The sequence below is a fragment of the Lissotriton helveticus genome, chromosome 12, assembly GCF_964261635.1.
Source record: "Lissotriton helveticus chromosome 12, aLisHel1.1, whole genome shotgun sequence".
Lineage (NCBI taxonomy): Eukaryota > Metazoa > Chordata > Amphibia > Caudata > Salamandridae > Lissotriton > Lissotriton helveticus.
This window is the reverse complement of record NC_136073.1, coordinates 603,262,977-603,288,936: the sequence shown is the minus strand read 5'-3', so window position 1 is coordinate 603,288,936 and position 25,960 is coordinate 603,262,977. Positions and strand designations below refer to the sequence as shown.

The 25,960-nt window shown below is 43.3% G+C and overlaps 1 protein-coding gene across 1 annotated transcript in view; it reads left to right on the top strand.

The window, feature by feature from the left end:
* The window catches only part of LOC144798401 (NACHT, LRR and PYD domains-containing protein 3-like), a 546,600-nt gene that overhangs the window by 119,043 nt on the left and 401,597 nt on the right, over window positions 1–25,960 (top strand). Inside the window, exon 3 of the mRNA XM_078669258.1 lies at window positions 20,259–20,428. Coding sequence (XP_078525384.1) covers window positions 20,259–20,428 — 170 coding nt within the window. The remainder of the gene's footprint in view (window positions 1–20,258; window positions 20,429–25,960) is intronic.

Below are 25,960 nucleotides of genomic sequence, written 5' to 3'. Positions count from 1 at the left end.
AAATAAAGAGCAATATTTACTCAGTAATGCTTCGTGGAGTGCAACCCATGCTTGATTTTTTTAGCTTTCTTTCGGGTTCTCTGTGCCAGATTATAAGACTTTCTACATTCTCTAATCTCACCTTGGTCTCTCTTTTAATCGAGAATATGCTTTTGTGCAATTTGAGTCAAACCACCCATTTTAGCAAACTCGTGTGCCCTTATTTTGAACTCTGAGCAGATTTTAAATAGTCGAGGTGATCTGTGAAAGGCATTCAAGGTTATTTATATGGGAGGTACCTTCCTGCAAGCATGCTAAGATGGATTCATAAGTCTTAGATATGATTTGCTTATTCAGCTCGAGCAAATCATGCCTGTCCCAATGCAAGGTGTATCCATTTTAACGGGAAAGGGATACACCCTGTGTCCAAACCAGTTTATTGTTTATTTGCCGGTCGATGACGTCTGGCAGTACTATATCGATAATTAGGGGCAAGTGATCATTCATAACATTTGGACATTTGGGTGGATTTTATAATTTGCTACCCAGTTTGCGTAACGATTTGGTAACACTTTTTAAAATCTTTCACCACAATCACCCCTCAGCCGAGTAGGCACTGAGCTGACACAAGCCCACGGAGGCTGCCGGACAAATCTAGCGGCTATCTTAGGCAGGTACGCTGGGTGGCGGGCTAGTCTTTCTGATGCGCTCTGCGACAGCTTAAAAGAAGGAACTACCGCGCAGGCGCTAGTCCTAGATCTACTCCTGAGGCGGAAGCCGGGAGCTGTGTATGTGATTCTGTACTCTGTACTCTGTACTTTTAAACTTGAATTATTATTTAGCAATTCGCTCACTTTTTAAAATCTTTCGCCGCAATCACCCCTCAGCCGAGTAGGCGCTGAGGTGACATATGGCCACGGGGGCTGCCGGACAAATCTAGCGGCCATCTTGGGCAGGTACGCTGGGTGGCGGGCTAGTCTTTCTGACGCGCTCTGCGACAGCTTAAAAGAAGACGGGAATGCCTCCGTGCAGCGGACGCGAGCAGCGGGCGCGCCGACAACGCACCGAAGGAGGGCCTAAGGAAAGCCCGTCTGCGCCCGTCCGAGCCCACACGAACCCAGGGGCCATGAACCCTGCGCGAAATCAGGTAACACCTACTCCCCCCCATCGGATATCATACTCATCCAACTTCCTACATAACATTAGAGCTGCAGAAACTGCCGCTAAACGCTCAATCATTAGCTGCACAAACATTTTCCATGACTCATCTGAAGGTCCGGTAGCTTGGAGACACTGCTCCTTCCAGAGAAATCTGTATATATTTTCCGTGCCACCAGCCCGACTTCAAAGATTTTTCTCCTCGGAGGGCACTTCTTTTATTTTATGTAACGTGCGCTCCTTAGCTAAACACCCTTATGAAATCTGGGACATGATCACCTCTCACTCTCCAGAGATATGCTTCCTTACGGAAACTTGGCTAAATACCTCAAACCATCCCGCCATAAATATTGCTATTCCAGAGAACTATAAATGTATTCATCTGGACCGGATAGGGAAAGTAGGAGGTGGAATAGCCATTGCTTTTAAAAATCACTTTAGTATATCCTGGATTTCCATTTTAATAAACGAGAGCCTAGAAATAGGCATTTTTAAAGTCACTAAATCCCCTACGGAAAGTTGGCTTGGAGCTTTAGTCTACCGACCACCTGGCCCAAGAGCAGACTTTGTGAACACTCTAATAGACTATATAGCCATCCATGTTCTTGCGTCAAACAAATTCCTGATGCTGGGTGATTTTAATCTTCATTGTGAAGCTCATACAACTCAAGAGGTCAGTAATCTCCTCGCAGATCTGGAACAGTTAGGACTCTCTCAAAGAGTAATCGGTCCAACCCACCAGGCGGGTCATACCCTGGACCTAATTTTTTCCAACATTGACCAGCTCCTATGCGATGCCCCGTTGCCTCTTACTTGGACCGACCACTCCATGATTAAGTTTGCTATGCCCAATATCGCCCTCAAACCTACAACACAGATGGCAGTTAGGAAACAATCCTCTCTCAGGCCCTTGCATAAACTAAGGACATTAGCCTTCAATAAAGAATTTCATGCCGAGCAACCAGCATTAAGATACGACCAAGAAGTATCCGCTATGCTGACCTCCTTTAATAAAGCTTTTGAAAAAACTCTTGACAAGATTATTCCGATAAGTAAAAATTTCAGACCAGTTCCTAGTCGAACTTCAGCTCAATGGTACTCCTCAGAACTAAGACAGGAAAAATCCTCCTGCAAACAACTAGAGAGACGCTGGCGAGCGACTAAGTGCTCTCAAAGTAGACAGAAATTCAAGCTATCTCTAACTAGCTACCACCGGAATCTAAAGGCGGCTAGACGTCTCTATATCCTGAATCAAATTGGGAATGCTAGTAATTCCTCCAAAACCCTCTTCGACATCGTTAAAGATTTGATATCTCCTGAAGTATGCAAACAAAGGCCTGTTGAATCTCAGGAACTTTGTGATTCCCTAGCCGCCTTCTTTCAGGAGAAAATCTCAACTATTTATTCCAATTTCCCTTCACAGGATAAGACTCTCCCGTCAGTCCCGCCCTGCCCAAAAAGCCCTACAAACGGGTTAACCTGCTCTCTGGACAGTTTTGCTCCTATTACACTTGAAGAAATAACAAAATCACTAAATGTGGCCAAATCAGGCTCCCCTGCTGATCCCTGCCCTCCTAAAATTATGTCTCTTTTGTCCCACAGTTGTGCACCGATTATTCAAAAAAAAATTCAACCACTCCATTCAATCGGGAACAATTCCCACCTCTTGGAAGGAAGCGTTTGTCCGTCCCATCCTAAAAAAAACCCAGGCTAACCCACAGGAGCTCGGCAATTACCGCCCCATCTCCTTGCTCCCATTGCTGGCCAAAATGCTAGAAGACATCGTAAATAGACAATTAAGCAATTACCTGGAAACCAATAACATCTTGGATCCCTCACAATCAGGGTTTCGCCCAGGCTTTAGCACGGAGACTGCTCTGTTAGCCGTAATGGACTCACTGAGGCTGACTGTGGATGCTGGAGGATCAGCCATACTGATTCTCCTTGACCTCTCCGCGGCCTTCGATACCATCTCCCATACCAGGCTCGCGGAGAGGTTAACGTCTTATGGCATACAGGGTCCAGCCCTTAAATTGCTTAAATACTTCCTAACAGACAGATTCCAAACTGTTATCATGGGCCTCTTCCACTCAGATAAAACTACGGTGGATAATGGTGTCCCACAAGGCTCCTGCCTCAGCACTACCCTTTTTAACATTTATATGTCTCCACTGGCTGAGGCAGTAGAAGCATTAGGTTTCGAAACAATCTCCTACGCTGATGACACCCAGCTACTGTTTACCATCGGCCCAAACCCAGAGGCAGACAGGCTCCGCTTTGCCAAAGGTATATTGGCAGTATCCAATTGGATGACCAACAACTGCCTCCAGTTGAATCCCGGTAAACCGGAAGTTATGCTTCTGGGAAAGGCCGCTACCATTTGGACTAATGAATGGTGGCCTTCACAGCTGGGTCTCCCCCACGTTCCAAAACAGTGTGTAAAAAAACCTGGGTGTGAAATTAGATTGCTTACTGTCAATGCAGCATCACGTAGCAGCCACTACTGGTTCCTGCTACTATAGCCTTCGACTACTTCGAAAACTTTTCCCATATATCCCAACCGACCACCGTGGAACGCTGATCCAAGCGATGGTGATCAGCCGTCTGGATTATGGGAACGCCCTACTGGCCGAGGTAGGGGCAACACTTCTAAACAAACTTCAAGTTATCCAAAACACTGCTGCCAGAATGATCCTAAATATGCCTGCTGGCACTCCGTCACTGCCTTTGTTAAAATCTTTACACTGGCTACCGATAAAAAAAAGATCCATTTTCAAAATCTGCTGTCTGTCTTTTAATGCCATCAATACTTACAAAAGAAACTGAACAGATACACCCCTGGTCGTCTGTTGAGATCTGGCTCGGCGAGACTGCTTCATATTCCTCGCATCCGTCTTAAACGCACAGGAGGTATGGCCTTCTCCTACCTTGCCCCCAAATACTGGAACAGTCTTCCCAAATCTCTAAGGGATACTCTGCTGTATACTACCTTCAGGAAATAACTAAAAGCTTACTTGTACTAAATTCCACTCAGCCCAGGTGTCGCTATCAGTGATGTTTACTCTAGGTTCAGCGCCGAGATGCCCCAGGGTGATTCGAGCGCTATACAAGAGCGAATAACATAACATAACATAACGATTTGGTACAATTATAAAATCTATTATAGATTAGAAGCCTCTGCCTATAAAGGTGTAATCAAAGTCCACTCTAGGGGAGCACAAACGGTTTGCATAACCATAGTCGTGAGAAAAAAGAAATTCATTAAACTTTCCCCCCCCTTTACGAATGATCAAAATGTGTTAGTGGATCATCCTCTTCTGACGTTAGGCCACAAACATCTAGCCCTGATTTTGAGCATAAATTAACATTGAAATCTCCCCCCAGATAATAATCATATCTGAATCCTTTGGGATCCTTAATTTACCAACATCACTAAGCTGTCCCTTCTCTATGTTATTGTAAAAATGTATTATAGTTAAAATATAATTTGGGTCCATGTGTATCGATACTATCTGGTAACGAGTTGCAGATTTTATCAGGGTAATTCTTTTTACCTCCAGCAGGTTTGAAATGTAGAGGCAAAGCTCCCCCTTGTGTCTGCCATATTTTGAGTGTATTGCTGGTGTTTGATTTGTCTTGTATCCTTCAATATGGACTTCCTCAAGCAACCAGGTCTCCTGGAAATACAAGATTTCGAATTTATCAATAAAATCAAGCCATGCTAGGTTATTTTTTTTACTCCGGAGGCCTGCTATATTCCAAAAGAGCACACTAATAACCTTCTGCGAGATCAGTTTATTCGGGATGATTATTTCGGGGGGGGAGATTCAATCTGACAAGCCAGCTCGGGCCCCGTGCTCTCGTCCCAATTTGGGACGCTGGCCAGACTTAACTTTAATGGATCGCTGGTTCTAGGCCCGGCCCAGTTTTGCCTTCCTTTATGTCCATGTACTCCATCCTACCTATTTTCGTTTTTATTTTAATGATTAAATCCTGCCTGCCTCGTAGTCCACTAGGATATCTTGATCGCTCATGCCAAAAATCTGTTCTCTATTTACAGGCAGTCAATCATTCTCATCTAGTGATTGGAGGGGCCTGAATCTATTTGACACCTACAAATTATAATAATACATTTGAGCAGTAGGCTCTCCTCTATGATGACTCTCATTCTGCCTGTTAATCCAATTGGGTCTAAAGCCTAACGAAAGGACATTTATGCCTGTTTCAGTGATGTTTTTATCTCCTACTCTGTTCAACACTTCCCTAACCAGGGATGGTAAACCGAAGGAGAGAACAACACAATCCCCTCTAAAAGTGTTTCTACTTTTTCCTACCCAGGGTACACGCCTTACCAGTTTATTAGCCCTAAACATTTCCGTAGACAGGCCTACTCTGCTCCCCAGGCAGTGAAAGGCCATGTTCCTCAATGTGATCCATGTTTCAGCTTCTCCTGACAGGGAAGCAGGGACATTTGCCAAGATCACTGTAAAGGGGGTTGCAGCCGGGGGAAGATCTAAATTATGTACATGGCGGAGACTTTCATGGGAGCTTGGTGTAATTGAATGTGGTCTTGTTTGCCTTTTGCATGGTAGACTTCCCCTCTGGCGTCTCTCTGGAGTTCTATTCCCTAACATATGTGGCCCTCCAACCCCTCTTGTAGTGCTACTATGTGTGCCTACAGCAGGATTCTTTTGTGCCTCACCCCTTTCAGCTGGTTTTCTGACCATTCCCAAAGAGTTATTAATATAATTTGGGCTTTGACATCTAGTTATGGTAACTGTGCTAATAATAGTCCCCAGTTTACATGGGCTCTCATTCTGTAGTATAGTAGTCTGGTTTTCAATAACCTTCTCTAGTCCTATTCCGATTCGGATTCGGTCTAATCTAGCTTCCAGGATACCTATAGAGTGTATACCATATCTTGTTAGCTCTGCAAGTAAATTGTCTGTTTTATTACTATCATTTGTGGATTGTGCGTTGCATTTGTTTTTTAAACGAGGGACATTGTCTTTCCCCTTTTGGTTCTGCAAGCTACCCTTTTACCCCTGCTGTTTAATCAGATTAGTTTTAGACTGTCTAGTCACGGGGGGAGCCTGATGTGTTTAAACCTGGATAGTTTTGGGGTTCTTTGACAACCTTGGGTTACACTGTCTTTTTGGGGGGGGTTATCAATATCTTGATCACTGGTAGAGACATCGTCAATATCATCAATAACATATTGAAGGCAACCATTTTTTACTTTGCTCTGGACTCAGGTTTTCTAATGGGCATTCCTTCACAGTCCCCTTGCCAGTTATAATTTTTTCTTGACTATTTCCTGTTAGCCCCTGCGATTCTATACTTAATGACTCTTCTACTGTGGAGATTAATTTCCAATGGTGCCCACTCCGCCCGTAAGATAGTTTAACAGGGTCATTTGTACATCTTTTGGATTGTTAAGCTGTTTTTCTGATTTAGTACTGGGTAATTTCCTTTTCCCCATTTTCAACATCCAAACTGCATGCGACCTCCCACTGTTAACTTGCTTAATAACCACAAGAGTCAGTGTCCACTCGCTATTGTTATGAGTAAAGACATACAGTTCAAATAATATCCCAAATAGCACCTCCACTGACGATGTGATGAAACCAAGAGGGGGGGGCCCTAGCCCAGCCTCCTCCAGCCGCTGACGGGTGTAAATGGGCATGTCCTTGGCCCGGGCACGCCCGCGCGTGTCCCGCGCTGCGGGATGTCCAGCAACTATTTATGCGCCTCCAGGGGCAGGTGATGGCGTGGGTGCGTTGCTGTGTGCCGCGTTGCTGTCTGGGGGATGTAGTCCCCTAGACCGTTGCTGGCCTGACAAGATGACAGCTGAATGATCGAATTCAGTTCACTCACAATATCAGTCAAAAAAGCATAGCATACCTAGACGTTCTAGTACAAATTGAAGAGAACAAAATCAAGACGACACTGTACAAGAAAACCACAGACCGCAATAACCTCTTACACTATGGCAGTTTCCATCAGAATTCACTTAAAAACAATCTACCATTATCACAACTGTACAGAGTGAAGAGAATAGCTTCTGAACCTGAAGAATCCCAGATTCAAATTCAAAATATGATTCAACGTTTCCAAGAGAGAGGATACCCTAGGAAAATACTGGCGATTGCAACTACCAAATGTAACGCTAAATCACGCTCAGATCTACTGAAAAGTGCACACAAGTCTTCAGAGAAACGTTCAGTAGTAGTCTCAACATACTCCACCAAAAGTTATGCTTACAAACAATCCATTCTCAGACACTGGGAAATTCTATCCAATGAACCAGACTTTAAAGGGATTTTTCAAACTCAGCCCAGATTTGCTTATACCCGCAGCAAAAATATTCAAGACATTCTCAAAAAAAGAATATAAGAAACCACGCAAGGAGAGTTCAAAGGCACAATCCCATGTCACAACTGCAATAATTTTCATGCAATCATCAAGGGAAACTTTATCAATCATCCACGTCAAGGAAATCCCATACCTCTCAGAGTAACGGCAACTTGTGATTCTATGAACCTTATATACCTTCTCAAGTGCCCGTGTGGGCTTGTGTACGTGGGCAAAACCTCAAGGAAGATCAAAGCACGCTTGACGGAACACAAAAGTAATATAAGAACTAGAAATGAGAAGTCGGCCATTGCGGTTCACTTTAATGAGAAAAGACATAACATATCTCAATTACAGTGTATGGTACTTGAAACAGTCTCCAACATTGGTAATCAGGATATGAAGAACAGAAGACTATTACAAAAAGAGAATCAATGGATTTACAAATTGGATTCTTTAAAGCCACATGGGCTCAATGACCGCTTGGAACTCTCGTGTTATCTATGAATAATTTTATAACAAGAACACCGATTTTTTTAAATATCCTTAATTTTTATTTTTTCAACATTAATTTAATTTATTAATGTAATTTCTCTGTCGTGACATCTAATGTCTGTTGTTTTCCACCATTTATTAATATCTGTGCTTATCTCGTTATTACTCGATAATTTGTAATGCATTAAGGTTCACTCATGATGACTATCCTGTTCCAACATGGCCGAACCTAATTTCCACTAGTGTTTGAGTCCATCATCACTTTTTAAAGCACATCGCTAACATTTTACTTCATTAAGTCTGTCGGGCGTGTCCCACTTACATTCCCCATTACATCTCACGGTCAACGCGGGCGAACATATGAAGTAACGGTAAGCGCAGTACTTCGTAACTAATTCTGGGTCAAATAACAGGTTATGCTTGTTAACAAGAGAGAACCTTCAGCTAATTCACGAACACGATGTAAATGTTCGGTAAACCTTTGGTTCAAATTTCGCCCAAATTCCAAACTTCCTCACGATTTTTATTTGAAATATAGAACATGTCAAACTGTTCAAACTATAAGCCAGAGAAATTTAAACCTTACGTTTCAGTTGTTTCCCTTTAGACTTTATTTAAATTTATGGGCCATTTTTCAGATGAATCGTGTTGCACCTTTCACCACTTGTGCTAAAATATACTGCATGCTAACAGAATGCGATATTTGGAAAATGTTTGATAACAGTGATGGACCCTCATGTGAATATGTTGTTTCAACAGATTCCCCTGACGAAGTACCTGTCATGGGTACGAAATGCATTGGGAAAACATTAGAAATGCATATGGATTTAAGAGTATGATAAATTTCATGATGTGAATTTCAACATTGGAAATTGATGAATTCAATCACATTAAAAGTTGAAACTGATGAACTTTACTTTTGAAGACTTTGAAAACTGTTTGATTTAATATGGTTTGCAACATTTGATAGATCGCAGTGACGATCCAACACAGCAGCGCCCAGAGGGTCGATCCCTAGATCAGGGGAACGCATTTCTTAAATAAAATGACAGCTGTGGCAGGTCTCTCGCACCCCGTTACCAGCCCAACAGGTGGCGGCTGTGGCAGCAGCTGTGGCAGGTCTCTCACACCCCCTTCCCGGCAAAGATGACTCCTGCGCTGCGTGATGTCAGGGAACAATTTATGCACCACCGGGCACAGGTGATGGCGTGGGCGCGTTGCTGTGTGCTGCGTTGCTGTCTGTGGGATGTCGTTCCCTCCCCTGTTGCTGGCCTGACTGGATGGCGGCTGTGGCAGAAGCTGTGGCAGGTCTGTCGCACCCCGTTACCGGCAAAGATGACTCTAGACAGCACACATACATTTTGTTAGACACTGGGAGATTACGTGATTTGCCCAGAATCACAGGCTATTGAGCGTCATTGACGAGACTTGAACACGGTTACCCAGGTTTGAGATCGATCGCTCTAGTCGTAGGCCACATACTCTCCCTTTGAGATTGATCGCCCTTGCCGTTAGACCACACCCTCTCCCAAATAAGTGGTAACTCATTCGCAAATGGGGAGGGGTCTCCATTGTGAATGTATGCACAAACTTTTTTTAAGAGCAGGCAGTGGTCCCACAGTCCAAACTCAACCTGTTTTCCATTAAGGAATACCGGCGGCATTTGAAATAAAAAGATTGCTTTATTTAAAAGCAATCACTGACATGGTGGTCTGCTGACCCCAGCAGGCTGCCATCCCCGTGATTTTAAAGATTCCTAGGGGTCACATATTGCGAACTACTTCATTATTATTAATGAGGTAGGTCGATTTGCGACTCCCTATGAATCGCTATATAAACTCTTGGAGTTTCATACATTTGTAATAGTGATTACATAATTGCGATTCGCTGTAAATCGCAATTAGGTAATCGATATTTGAAATGTTGATACATGTGGCCCTTGGAGTTTCTGGTTACACTCACTACAAAGGTGCCCTTCCTCACATCTTTAACAAAGTTTCTAATGGTATCTCAACACAAATACGGTAAGGGGTCATGGTTGCCTTGTACCCATGATCTTTACACTTGCGTTTATAAACCTTTTGAGTATATAATGAAGGAAAATCCTACTAGCCGAGCTTTCTTTCCCCCCTATATTATCTTCATCTATGTATAGCTCTTCTTTTTCCCTTCAGACCCATTAGATCCAGTAAAGTCTGTTTATTGGCATGGCCATGTATGCCATAATGAATCTTATTTGGGAGTGATATTATGTAAAATGTCCTTTATTTTGAAAGATAGCTAATATAGGTGTTGAAAGCATAGCTCGTTGCCAAACTTATAATTTTTTAATGTTCAGTCTTTAGAGTCTTGGGCTCCTCTGTGCACTGCAGGAAAAGAGGAAGATATCATTTCTGCTCTCTTTTCCGGTTAAACGGCAAATGGCCCTAAGCCAAGAATGGCAGAGAGCCTCACTAGCCGAGCTTTCTTTCCCCCTATATTATCTTCATCTATGTATAGCTCTTCTTTTTCCCTTCAGACCCATTAGATCCAGTAAAGTCTGTTTATTGGCATGGCCATGTATGCCATAATGAATCTTATTTGGGAGTGATATTATGTAAAATGTCCTTTATTTTGAAAGATAGCTAATATAGGTGTTGAAAGCATAGCTCGTTGCCAAACTTATAATTTTTTAATGTTCAGTCTTTAGAGTCTTGGGCTCCTCTGTGCACTGCAGGAAAAGAGGAAGATATCATTTCTGCTCTCTTTTCCGGTTAAACGGCAAATGGCCCTAAGCCAAGAATGGCAGAGAGCCTCACTAGCCGAGCTTTCTTTCCCCCTATATTATCTTCATCTATGTATAGCTCTTCTTTTTCCCTTCAGACCCATTAGATCCAGTAAAGTCTGTTTATTGGCATGGCCATGTATGCCATAATGAATCTTATTTGGGAGTGATATTATGTAAAATGTCCTTTATTTTGAAAGATAGCTAATATAGGTGTTGAAAGCATAGCTCGTTGCCAAACTTATAAATTTTTAATGTTCAGTCTTTAGAGTCTTGGGCTCCTCTGTGCACTGCAGGAAAAGAGGAAGATATCATTTCTGCTCTCTTTTCCGGTTAAACGGCAAATGGCCCTAAGCCAAGAATGGCAGAGAGCCACACTGTCTCAGGGATTTTGGAGAGGAATATTGGCAGAACTACGAATCAGCAGGTTTGAGTGATCTTGCGTGCAGAAAGATTGTATTGTAACTCGGATCGATTTGTTGAAAATCTGAATGCATTTGCCTTGCCTGAACCTAACATGGTTACCACAGTACTGACCTGTTGTCCTTCTGGGGCTATTGCTAGATTACAAGTGGTGGTAATAGATGGGGATGACACTAGTAACTGTCAAGTAACAGTTGCCAGCTTCAAGTACAGAGGCTGTGGGAACTGAAAGGGAGAAGCAGCAGCAGGGACTGCTGGACACAGAACAATAGTAGGAGCGCCAAGGGTGGTGCAACCCATCATGAATATCAGCAGTTTATAGAAGACAAGCTTCTCCAGTCCAGCAGCCATGGCCCGCGCTAGGCATGGGCAATGTGGGCTGGAAACCACCGCAATGGAGCGCACACCGCTAGCCCCTCCTCCGGATCGCCCCTCGGGACTCTGGTACTTGTAGTTCAATAGTGGATCACCCAGGTGGGTGCAAGTCGGTACTTGTTGGACTGATGAATCTCTAGACCCGATACATGTCCCGGGTTTTTGGGTATCGCCAGAGACATGGCTCGGGTTTCGGGATAACTTCCCTCATCAGTAGAGAAATGGTTAGGGGTGGAGGAGAAGGCCGCCAAACAACAGTCAATGGCCTCGATGCCCGAACTGGCACGCAGGGCAGCATCCAGGAGCCCGTCGGTTCAAAGCTCAAGGGAGCCAATTAGTAGAAACCACCGCAATGGAGCGCACACCGCTAGCCCCTCCTCCGGATCGCCCCTCGGGACTCTGGTACTTGTAGTTCAATAGTGGATCACCCAGGTGGGTGCAAGTCGGTACTTGTTGGACTGATGAATCTCTAGACCCGATACATGTCCCGGGTTTTTGGGTATCGCCCGAGACATGGCTCGGGTTTCGGGATAACTTCCCTCATCAGTAGAGAAATGGTTAGGGGTGGAGGAGAAGGCCGCCAAACAACAGTCAATGGCCTCGATGCCCGAACTGGCACGCAGGGCAGCATCCAGGAGCCCGTCGGCTCAAAGCTCAAGGGAGCCAATTAGTAGAAACCACCGCAATGGAGCGCACACCGCTAGCCCCTCCTCCGGATCGCCCCTCGGGACTCTGGTATTTGTAGTTCAATAGTGGATCACCCAGGTGGGTGCAAGTCGGTACTTGTTGGACTGATGAATCTCTAGACCCGATACATGTCCCGGGTTTTTGGGTATCGCCCGAGACATGGCTCGGGTTTCGGGATAACTTCCCTCATCAGTAGAGAAATGGTTAGGGGTGGAGGAGAAGGCCGCCAAACAACAGTCAATGGCCTCGATGCCCGAACTTGCACGCAGGGCAGCATCCAGGAGCCCGTCGGCTCAAAGCTCAAGGGAGCCAATTAGTAGAAACCACCGCAATGGAGCGCACACCGCTAGCCCCTCCTCCTGCGATACCCAAAAACCCGGGACATGTATCGGGTCTAGAGATTCATCAGTCCAACAAGTACCGACTTGCACCCACCTGGGTGATCCACTATTGAACTACAAGTACCAGAATCCCGAGGGGCGATCCGGAGGAGGGGCTAGCGGTGTGCGCTCCATTGCTGTGGTTTCTATGGGCAGTGTGGGCTGCTGCCCAGGTCCCCACCTTTACCGTACCCACATGGGGGCCTGCATCAGTTGGTCACAGCCCACGGCACGCTTCTCACATGCATTTCTGCCCACGCTGTGTGCTCCTCTTTGCCCCTGCCAATCAATGCACTATTTTGCAGCCAAGTGTGGCTCGGCCTCGCACCTCCCACTTCAAAGGGCAAGGTAGATTGTCTGGGGGGTGACGATTAACACCCTTCACAGAAGGTCAGGGCGGGGGAAACAGCAGCCACACTGTCTCCGCTGCTCACAAGGGTGCCTCATTTGTTGTCATGGTTACCATCACTGCGAGGCCTAAGAGGGGGGCCCTACCCTTGGCCTCACAGCACTACACAATTGCTCTGAGGCACACGAGAAGGCCCCCTACCCTGGGCATTGCAGGGATATGTGTTTGGTTTACACTATATCAATACCACATACCTATACATATAATAACGTACTAGCCTGGAAGAAATGTTAACACTGGAGTAAGACATATATTTTGTAGAAACCTGGGCCAAGCTTTTTCACCCAGAATGAATAATATAATGTATTTACACTTAACATAGTTTTAACATATGTCAACTTCTTTTATCAGTGCAATTATTTATGTTGCTGTTTATATTGCATCAGTAAAGTTGCTTCATGAAAAATAGCTTCAGCAACGCCATAGGATTAAGTCAATGTATAGTATTAATGTGATGTCACTCCATATGCAAATTAGGGGTGCCTGTCCCATTTCCTTTCTGTCAAGGGACCCTAGAATCCTAGAACCAGCCCTGCCAGCAGCTCAAGTCAGTTGACAAAGACTGCTGCCAGAAACGTTAGGGTGAGATGTGCAAAGACCACCCCCAAACTTGAAACTCTCTCCGGGGTCAGCAGTAAGCCAGGACATTCTACATCCTGAGTTGTCACTGAAGACCTTCCAACATGTCATGTTCCACACAGATGCAAAACGCACACTTCATACGCATACAGTTGCAGTAACACACACTATATCACACACAGCAACACACATCAGATGAAAATCCATACTCTAACACCCACAAGCTCCATTAAACACACACAGAAACGCACATAAATCAGAGTATCTCTACATGCCTATTCACATACTTTCACTACACACTTTCAAACCCTAACACACAAACATTACAAACCTTACAAACAGCACTGCCACACATATGCAAAATCAAACACGCCCTGCCAAAAGTTTCCAGTCTTGCTTCTCGTGCACACTGTTCTGTGCATATAAAGAAATCTTCCACTGCAGCTGCACATTTTCTAATAGTGTATTTGAATAAGTGTCCTCCACTACTGCGTACCTGTTTTGTAGATGTTCTGCATGTGTTTGTCCGTTTGTTCACTCCGGCTTATGCTATCTGTAGCCGAGTTAGCCGCGCAAAGCCTCCTGCTGGATTCACTCAGCACCCTTGACAACTTCTCAGCCACCCATCGCAGTCAGACTCTATTGCTAAAAACAACCAAATCCGGCTCTCCTGCAGACCTGATCGCTGCCAAAACCTCCGCCCTTCTTGCAGACCAGCTGGCTGACTCGATCTGCCCCATCCTTAACAGCTCACTTAGGGAAGGCAAACTCCCGAAGGAATGGAAGGCAGCTCAGATACTAAGAAAACACAACAAACAAGGTACTCGATATTCATCGTATGGGACGCCGTCTCTTTGACCTCAGGTATTGGATAAGAATACCTGGATTTGTTTGGAGCCCCGCATTTATACCTTTAGTGGCCAGATACTTCGCCTCCTTTGGACTCCAAAAGACACGACAATAGATGACTTATTTATGAATATTCATTCTTTGATACCTTGTTCTAATACGCATTTCCGGACGGTTTGTGGAAGAATTGTGAATACACACCATCTTTTGCTTGCGTGTAACTGTCTGGACCCTCTGGATAATTACTGTTCAGAGATTCATCGTTCAATGCAACCTCATATGGTGTTCATTTGGGACTAATGTTGTGAAGAGCTGAGAATAATCATCTATTCAGCTTCTTCTGGAATTATACGACATCGGCGTCTTAGTGTGCCAGTCTCTCTTTACATTTATTGTATACCTCTCTTCAGCCTTGAGAAAGTTGTAGTACTCATCTAGTACTTACGAAACACGTGTCGGCTGTTTTCTGTTTGATGAATTGAAGAATAAAAAAGAAAAAGAAGACTCTTAAATTACGAAGGATTGTGACTGATTCTTTTGTCCTGTATTTTGTATTGATATTCAATACATCACCTAATGGTGACTATCAGATTGCATAATTGTATTATTGTTCTTAAGGATGGTGCACACTTTACCCAGTTCTTTTTTCTTGCAGCTCAGATACTGCCCATCAGGAAAAATGCCAAACTCCCCCTAAAGACGTCACTAACTATCGACCCATCTCTCTATTGCCGCTACAAAGTAAATTACTAGAGAAACACATAAACAAACACATGACCAACTTCCTTGAATACTCCAACAGCCTCGACCCCTCACAGTCAGGATTCCGTCCCAGACATAGTACGGAATCAGCACTAGTGACAGTCACTGATAACATCAGAATGCTAGCAGACAGGGGTAAGGCAGTACTCCTTATACTGCTTGACTTGTCTGCTGCATTGGACACCAATTCCCACCAGATCTTGCTAGGCAGACTCATAAACATAGGCGTGGGGGGGATAGCCTTAGAGTGGATAACCAACTTCCTAGCTGAAAGAACACAAACAGTCAACCTAGGCCCCTTCAGATCACAAACTACCATGGTCACCAAGGGGGTCCCCCCGGGCTCTTGCCTGAGCCCCACCCTGTTTAATATATATATCACTCCACTCGCCAATTTAATAAGAAACCTAGGGTTTATCCCAATTTCCTACGCCGATGACGCACAACTGCTACTCTCATTTGACAAAAACTGCACCAACGTTAAGAACACCTTCTCAGAGGGAATGAGACCCATCACCGAATGGATGAGCGATAATTTTCTCCAGCTGAATGCTGAGAAAATGGAAATAATGCTCTTCAGAGATGCAGTAACAAGTTGGTCTTCACACTGGTGGCCGGGAGACTTGGACCCAACTCCCGCCCCCAAAACGGTGGTAAAGAACCTAGGGGTAAAAATTGACCAGAAACTTAACCTCGAGCAACACGCCACCACAACCGCCAAGTCCTGCTTGCACGTGCTCAGTTTGCTTCGCAGTTTCCCCCCTACTCCCTATGTCCACTAGGAAAACTTTGACTCAAGCATTGCTCACCAGTCGTCTGGACTACTGCAATGCTCTGCTGATTTCTGCCAAGAAATCCTCCCTTAACAGACTGCAAGTGGTCCAGAACACAGCGGCTTGACTGGTGACCAATGCTCCCCCTAGAACCCCTCACTCCCTCTACTTCGTAAACTTCACTGGTTACAGATTCGGAAACGGGTCAAGTTTAAGATCTTCTGCATGGTATACAAAGCCTTGAAGAAACTAGGACCCAACTACATCGCAGATAAATTGTCCCGGTACAACCCCTCGAGGACCCTTCGTTCTGGGGCAAAAGATCTTCTCTGTGTACCTCGTATAAAACAAACCCGACAGGGGGTGCATCATTTTCCTATGTTGCACCTTCTCTCTGGAATCAGCTTCCCATACACATTCGTCTCTCCCCCTGCTACTTATCTTTCAGAAAGCAATTGAAAACCTTGCTGTTCTAAATTACTGGGTTTCAGTTGTCTACAGCCATCTTAATGCGGAGATACCCCGGTTGGGGTGATTCATGCGCTTTAGAAATGACATAAATAAATAAATAAATAAAAAAAATCTCTGTATTGTATCGGCGGCTTCACGTAACCAGCTGCTCAGACGCGGAGCATGACAAGAGCACCGCTCTTCTCCAGAGGAACAGGCGGATTGCACCTGGCTGGAGAGTGGGCGAATTAAAAGTAATTGGGCACTACCTTGCAGACAGCAAACCTCAGTGGATGAATTAGGTTTCTCTACTGAGGCCGGTGAGCGTCGGGCAGGTCAAGGAAGCGGCTCGCCTAGATGCGGGTGCGGCTTGTGGTGGTTCGAGCGCTCAAACATTTGCGCCCCAACTAGGCTCTGAGTATACACTGTTGGATGTTTGGCTGTTGCTCCTGTGGTGGTTTTTACAAAATGTCACTCTTCTTGGCTATTTACCTGTGCCTTGTGTTGCATTTCAGTGGAGAGGTGGTGATTTACTTTTACCCTCTCAGTGGCCATGGTGGAAAGGCTTGAGTGTTCAGTGAGGATGTTTAAATAGTACTATTGATGGTGTTCCCAACCAATATAATCAGCCGAGTGGCCACTGATTAATGAAGGTGCTTCTCCCTCAAGGCTTGATTGATCACGTCTCCTCTGAGTGTATTAGGGCCACTCAAGTGGGTTACAGTGCGCTAAACAGCTGGGCGTAAGTTTTTAGTTGATCTTTGTAATATATTTTGAAAGGGTGTGAGATTCCTGGCTCGTTCTTTCAATTAGTAGTGGTCAGTTTTAAAAAAAATAAAAAAGGCAAGCCAGAGGACGATGTGAGCTCTTATTCCCCCATAAGTCTACTTAACTCCGAGTACAAACCTTTTTTTGAAGATTAATGCAAATCATCTAGCACTGGTGGCTCCTTGTGTTATTCATATAGATCAAAATGGGTTTATTCAAGGTAGGAGTATGGCATTAAACACACACTACCTGCTACAGGCGATCCGCTATTTTCCTGCACATAAAATCAAAGCAACAAGCATGCGTTCAATTGTATGAAGTGGAATGTTCTCTTCTCTGTTCCAATTAAATTCGCCTTCCCACCTAAGTTTGTGCAAGTAGTTACAAAACTAACCTTTATTGCAAAGACATCCATAGTTATCAATAGAAATTTGACGTGCCGATCATTATTAGTCGCAGGACACGCCAGGGCTGTCCTTTGTCTCTGATTTTTTTTTCATTATTTAGAGAACGCCTGGCTTGTGCCCTACTACAAGACTATAATAGTCAAGCCCATGTAGTGGAATCAGCGAAGCTGAAGTTATTAGCCGATGACATGGCCATTTACTTAGTGGCGGATAAAGCTAATAGCTTGCATGTTTTTTCCAAAATTAGCTAATGCACGGAAATAGGAGGCTGTAAGATCATCCACTCAAAATCAGAGGCTAAACTCTCCAATTGCTCCCCAAAGTTATTACTTATATTAATGCAGGCGCATTTCTCTCCAACTTCATAAATAAGATATCTAGGAATTTTCATGACTTCTAAGTTAGAGGATCTATTTTAAAGTTAATTTTAAGACAACATTATATAAGGTGCTTATCTCCTGAATCAATGGCAAAATCTCAGACTATTAATTATGGGTCGGATAGCTCTTGTTAAAATGTGTATCCTTCCATTACTCTTATTCAAAAGAAGTTGGCTCAGTTCTTCCTAATATAGAAATCTACTATCAGGCGTCACTACTCGATTGGTTATCTAAATCTTCCTCTGAAAGTTATAATGAAGCACATTTTGGTCTAAAGCTTCTGCTAAAGGATTCAAATATAGGGCTCTCCCCTTTCTCAAAAATCCCTAGGGTACCCAAGAAATCTAGGTACAAGATTCCCTGAGTCATTGTAGATCGATTCAATAAGATCTGGGAAGAATATCAGATTTCTTGGTTCCATTTGCAGCTGAAATTGTCAGATTGTTTTCCTTTGGGTTTCTGTTTCTCTACCCATACATGTACCCGGTGGTCACGTTTGGGATATTGTAGGCTGCTACATTTTTTCCACAATGGGGAGTTTGTACAATGGCAGAGATTGGTGAATCTAAATGCAAATCTCAAAGCTTCTCACCTCCTCAGTTTTTCCCAAATCAAGCACTTCCGTTCAGGATACGTAATGGGAAATGAGATAGTAGCAGAGAATCTTGGAAAGGCTTACTTTATTTCTAGAACATAGGGAATGGGAAATTGTTATAGATTACTTCATCCAAAGAATGGCAAGGCCTTGCTTTCAGACCATCTGTGTCGGATAGAAGCTTCTACAAGGAAGTTGGTTAGATATCTCCCAGTGGTTGTTTTATAATCTAGTTAGCTATAAGGCTGTTAGAGTGACTAATCTGAAAAGAATGCTTGTTTTTTTTAGTAAATGGATGTTATACTATACCCCGGGAAAACTCCAAAAACGCATTCAGGGGTAGAATTGACCTGTTTTAGAGGCAGTCATGCTAATGGCGATTGGTTTCATGTAATGTTTACATGTACTCTTTAGTTAAAATTCTGGCAGGATTTGTTTTTAAAATTAGCCAAATTAACCAAAAACTGCAATTTAATCTCTCACCTGATGCGTATACTGTTTTATTTGGCATCACAACATCCACTGTCGAAATGACCATTGGGCAACATGGCCTGGTTTTTAGTTTCATTCTAGTAGCAAGATCACTGGCACTTGCGAATTGAAAGTCTGAAATAATTCCCTCAGTTTCCCAAATGAGCCAGAAATGCAAAGAGTTTATACTTATGAAGTTATTTATGCAAAAAGATTGGACTCTACAGTCAAAGTGAACAGAATATGGAAAAAGTGGGAATCTAGTCAGTAAATTCTGGATAGTTTTTGCATAAAACTGTGCTATGATTATCAGGTATGAAATGTATGATTTAAAATGTTTGATTTATATTCGAGATAAAAACCATGTAATCTATTTGTTATGCTTCTGAACTTAAGAAATATGTAATTATATCAAGTGATTGGGATTCGAAAAGAAGAACCAGTGGGAAAATAAAATGTGGGAAGATAGGGAGAGAGAGAAACTTTTTTCCACCATTGCCTTAGATGCAAAAAGGGGGCCATAGATATAACAATGAGCTTATGATTGATCTATTTTGACTGTTGATTATTTGAAACAAAGAATTGCATTTATATGATTTGTGTGGCTTTTGCGCTGCTACATCGCTGAAAAACTATAATTTAAAAAGATATTGTATTATTCCGATTTTATTTATAGAGCTGCACATACTTATGAACTGGGGGCATCAAAACACACCACATAACAATATATGACCATCGTAACAAAGAATACATACTCCTAAGACAACCCAGACCTATTTGATTTGCCAATGTGTATAGAGAGTGGTGGTAAAATAATGATATTTATGGTTCCTGAAGGCTGTGGCGGGTGCCTGCCGGTTATTATTCCAGTAGAGCTCTCCATAGCAGTGTGGGCTTCCAAACATCCACCAATTCCAAGTCGACACATTTTCACTTGGGTGTGTACCCCAGAGTACCTGTCTGTACATTCCATGTTTGCTGTTCTAGCTTGGGTGGCATCTTCTCAGGCAATAGCTGTTCTGGGGCAAGGATCCCTGAAATTTGCTGAGTTGGGCAGTAGCATCCGTCTTGATGTTGGTGTAGGTTTGTGATGGAGGTTACGCTGTTGGACACCCGTACACTAACACGTTTTAACTGCTCATGTTTATTTTGTACATATGCTGAAGTGGCTACCAGTAATAAGCATTCTTTCACTTTCAGGTGAAATCAGTAACTTCAAGAGGAAGTTGGAGGAGTATACCGATGGGGAGCTGAAAAGGCTTTGCAAATATTTTCAGGAGGACATAAGCTACGTGATTGCGAATCTGGATTTTCGCAGTATACTCCATGAATTCTGCTTCAGAGGAGCACTTTCTCCAGACCAGGCAACGGTAGTCGCTCTTTCAATTTGTTCTGTTTTGTGAATTCTCTATAGTAATATCAAGATTAATTTAAATAAATGGTATAGTATTCTTCGCAAGAACAAATAATCAACATTCATATATTCAGGAGTATAAAGTGCCAAACAAATTATTTTTGACCGGATTAGCACCCTCATTGTAATATTTGACTGAGCCAATTAGAAGACTTAGAATTCGTACATGTTGTTCATTTGCATTCTTTCCCTTCAAATCTGGAGTAGTCATAGGAAGCAGACTGAGGCAGTTGTTTGATTTCCTGTCTGCTGGGTACAGAAAGGGATAGTTTATCCTAATAGTTTTATTGTCCACCGTATGAATGACATTTAAAGCTGTTGATTTCTCTTCTCCCCTCAGTTGTGTCTGTGCTTTCGTCTTAGTGTATCACTGCAAGGTGAGAAATGAGTGCAGATTTCTAGGCCTGGGCGGTAAATTTCGTTCCGCTCGCGGAAATTGCGATAATTTGACATTTTCGCGTTCCGCGGAGAGCGCGAAAACGTCAAACTTTCGCAATCTGCCGCGAAACTGACGTTTTTTCTTGCTTGCACTTTAAAAATGCGTTCTCGCGCGCGTGGTAGCGACTTATGGGTCCCTGCATTTGCAGACGAGTTTTCCTATCCGTTCGCGTGCGCCATGAGATGTTGGATTGTTGGTAGCCGGTCGCGCTATCCCACGTGAGTTTGCGATCGTGAACACGTCATTCGAGAGCCCGAACAGGAAATAAGCGGGACAAGTGAAAACAAGATGGCGACCGCATGGACAAGTTGGCGAGACATTTTCAATGCGATCACGCAGAAAATATCGCGAACAGGCGGGGTAAAAAAAGTCAGCGTCTCCGCGGAATTTCCGCGTGTTTGCGGGGATTTTTGACATTTTCGCGATTGTTGGCAAAAGTGAATTTCGCAAATTCCGCCCACCCCTACAGATTTCCACTCTCTACGCAGGGCTTTAACTGCTCTTGCAACCCACAGCGGAGTGTGATAAATCCTAAACACATTTTGTTCATAATTGTAGGTCTGGCCTCCAGAGTGCTTTAACTCTTTTCCAGAATTCTGTAGTACAAAATCATAAATTAAAATGCATATACACATACATAGAGTGATTTTTGGTCAGCCCGCTTCCTTCATTGGTCGTTCAACTGTCATTAGCATTTTGATTCCTCCTACCCCAGCATACAGCATGAGGCGGGTGGTAAGTCCACTTCAGCCACTGGCTCCGTAGTACTGTGAGTGGCAGCATTTTGTTTGATCACGTGTACCTCTGCCTAAACAGAAGTGCACTATAGTGCTATACTTTTTTCTTAAACTCTTGTTATTGAATTATTTATTTATCCAAGGAAATAAAACTGCACGCTATACAACCATCTGTATATGGATTTACACAATCCTCGGTATCACAAGCTGTGGAATAATACTTGACTTTGCCAATTACCTTATTCTGTTCATTCTTTACCCCCTTGTATTTTTTGGTCATTCTTTTATCCTCCAGTTACAGAATTTTGATGTAAAATGTATCTTTTCTTTGGGCAAATAAGAATCATATTTTCCTAGTATGTGCTTTAAAAACAAAACATGTTCTCTATTGGTTTTTTTTAAAACTCCTGCTAGAAAACACCCAAAGTGTTCTGTGGGACTTATAGGAGCAGGTTACTATTTTTTGTATTCACATTTTTTTTAGACAGCATATGTCCACTACTGTTAGGCAGCATAATGTTTTATTTTTAATTCATATTTTTATTTTCTTGTCATATGCTTGCAATAACAATTAACCATGCTAGTTTACAAAGACTGGACATATTGACTTTGCCAGTGCTAGTCTTATCTGCTGTAAGTGTCTGTGTCTCAAAAGGAACTGTCTCCTGCCTCTGTGTGAGGAAGGGCAATACGAAAGAGGCACCTGCCAAAAACTGCAGGTTTTCATTCTCTTCTTATTCTTACACAGACATAGCCTGTTTCTCTTCATTGCACTGAACCTGCAATGACGTTTAGGTGAGACATCTTACACTAGCGTACGCCATTTAAAGACGATTAAAATAGTTATTTCCCTCTCCTGTGGTAGAGTTTTCCGTATGAAGCAATCAATTCTCCTTCCTGTACCCATGAAGATGCCCAACCACCCTCCTTCGTTGCCTAACAGTGTTTCCTCATTAGAAAGTATTGGGTATTGTGACTTGACTATAGACACTATGGGCCCCATTACGATGGCTGGCGAACAATGTCCGCCCGCCACTGTAACGGTAAACAAGACCGACCGCAAAAGGTGCGGCGGTCCCGCTGTGCCTATTAGGATGCGACCGCCACCATGGCGGTCGCATCCTGTATATTTAACATTGTGGTGGGCGGTGCTGTATTCAGCACCCGCCACAATGTTAAAAGGGCATGTTGTGCATTTGCATGCACAACGTGACAGGCACCGCGTGGTGCCTGCCACCTTGTGCATGCAAATGTCGGGGGGGGTACCATGGGTACCCCCCAAGTTCAGCCACACAATCCCCCCAACCCCCTGGGGGCCCGCAATGGGCCCCCAAAGCCGTTCTCTGCATGCCTTTCTATAGCAGATTCTCCGCCATGGAAAGGCATGAGACCGCCATCATCGTAATATGGCCATCATATTGCAGGTCTTTTCCGCCCGGTAGGCAATCGGGCGGGTTGCCTACTGACAGAAAACTGGCGTATGGTCTTTCCGCCCGCCTGGGTCCCCACCGCCATCGTAATATGGCGGTGGGAAATGTTAGGCGGGCGGAAATTGCGGCCGCATCGCCACCGCCATACGGACAGTGGCGATACGCCCGCCATACTAATGGGCCCCTATATTTCTCTCATTGAAAATGTCCCTTTTCCTTACCTATCAAGCATTCAGTTGACATTCGTGCATGTTCAAGGAATTGTGTGGCTGAGACCCTGTCTGGCAAACTGACTGTCTCCATGCTACATTTAGAGTTGGGCAAACTCTCATGTTTCTGCCACAAGTGCCCCTGCTGGCTCCGCCAGTAGAAACCTTACACAGATGCCTTAAGGACTTGGGGCTGTCAGAGTATAAGTACGTCAGGCTGCCCGCCTTATTTATAGCAGATGACCCAATGTTTTCTTTTTTCTTTTCGGGACCACCTTGAAAATCCTGATGATCCGGAAAGAGAACAAGAAAAATGATACCGATTACCGGGTAGAAATGTCAAAAGAGGGTCAAAGTCAATAGTATTTTGTTCTACAAACCTGCGTTGGGAGTTTGTCTATGTAAAGCTAAAAGTTTTGTTGAGAGGCTGCATGCGATATGGTGGTCACTAAGCAGACTTTTACTGCCATCAGAAGCGCCTCTGTGGCAGCAGCTCCTTTGAAGGCCCAGATCTGGCAGATAACTTAAAATTTGGGGCTGGTAGTCATTGAAATTCTAAATAAACCCTAAATATTTTTAGAAGATAGATTGCAATTCTGCTTTTCCACCACTGGATGCTTGTGCTGTCCTGGAAAGTATTCACATGCTCATAAACTATGAAGCCTCACATCATTCTGCTCTTTTATAGACTGATATCTTTGGGTGACATCTGAACCTCACACCTGTCTGAGTAATGCAGGTAGCTGCTATTTTACATAACTCCTCTAGTTTAAAGTTGCAAATATACTTAGAAGGACCACGATTGCCTAAGGGCTTCAAGCCCATTGGGTTAAATGGTTCCCCTCAGCTCAGGGTATTATTATGCCAAAATGTGTGCTTTCATTAGAAAGACTGCTTGAGGTACACTTTTTGGCTTGCGGCATAGTTTACACTCGAGCAGGACTGAGTTGCATATGGTGGCACACAAGTCATCATGGCTATAGGTGTGATCTGTTTATTGTGAAATGTTATGATAAAGCCACCATGCTCCACATATTTTTTGTGAAAAGCATACGTTAAATTCGATGGCATTGAGGTGTGGATTTTTATTGTTCCATATTAAAGTTTACAGTAGGTATTTTATTGCTCGGAAACTCACAGATTTCCTTAGCAGGCAAAGGTCTTGGTGAAGGTCACCAAGTGTGACAAACCATGAACATAGAAAGTTTGGTGTCTGTGAATCCTTGTTAAGCTGTCTTAGGAGAGAGAATATTTTGCTTAGCCAATTGTAATTTTGTACTACTTTCTAATTTTATGACTGTGTGCCTGATGATTGTCTTTTGGTAAAGCTTACGCTCAAAACAGTATGCCTGAGTTGGTTATGGTAGCAGGTTATCTGCCGGATTGGTGCACTTGTAATGTTATATCCGATGCCATAGGTCTGGTCAGCTCTTTTTGAAACATTAGAACAACAGTAGTTGGTCTAGCTCAGGCGTCTCCAATGAGCAGCTCGTGAGTTACTGGTAGATCTCCATCTACCTCTAAATAGCTCTCTTGTTGTGAGTAGCCCAGCCTACTCAATAAGAATGTATTGGTTGGTTTAAATAATAGACAAATACCAAAATTAAAGACCAGAAATGTGTGTATTTTAGGAACTCATTAGCTGCTGCTTGGAGTAAAATGACAGAATGTTCAAAATATATTTATAGCTGAATCATGAGGTGCTGGCAGACTTATTTGTGTTGGGGCCATTGCAGCTATGGATCTTATGTGTTATTCACAAAGAGCATTCCAGAATAACAAAGTCTTGTATGCAATACTGCTTTTAACCATGCCTGGTGAACTGAAGTGATCACTGCTAGTAATCTTGCAAATTGTGGCCACTAATGTAATCATGTCTGATGTTGTCAGTATTACAGCAGTCATAATATTATAAAACTCCGGATGATTTTCATTGACCATAAGTAGATCTATCACAGAAGACGTTGGAGACCCCTCTTTAGCTTATTTCAATATGAATGCTTATGTTAAAACCAGTAAGACTTTTAACAGTTGGTTGTTATCATATTGTGTTACAGCCTTTAGGTGGATATTTTGTTATACGTAATCTCCCCAAGTACCTACCTACTAGGCAATGGTTTTTGCGTTTGCCACCCACTCTGATGAACCCTGGTGGTTTTCACTCTCATGATTGTTGTTTGGCCCTGTTGAGAAGGGTTGTATATTGTTGCGTAAGCCATATTTTTCTATATATTTGTAATTCTCTGTGCATTATGTTTGCCAGTTTGTGTGTATTTCAATAGTCCGGTGTTGGGTAATGTATAAAGCAATTGTTAAAGAATAAAATGCTTTGTGGGTTCATTGGGAAAAGTCATGCCAGTTTACTTAAGTTTGATTTGTTTATTAAGAAAATGTTTCAACGTAGACAGTAGGCTTGATCTATGTATTGTGAAAAGCATGGCTACAGATAATAGGCTTTTAAGGTAGAATTGTTATTACACTGTGCTAAAACTTGAGGGCAAGTATTGTGTTGCATGGAATTTCACAGATTACTAGAGTAGGCAGGGATTTGCTGTTTCTGACCCACCTCAATAAACAATGAGGATAGAAGATATGCACTACAATAATCCTTGTCAGGCTTTCTTAGGAGAAATATTATTTTGCTTTGTCAACTGTAATTTTATTTAAATTTGT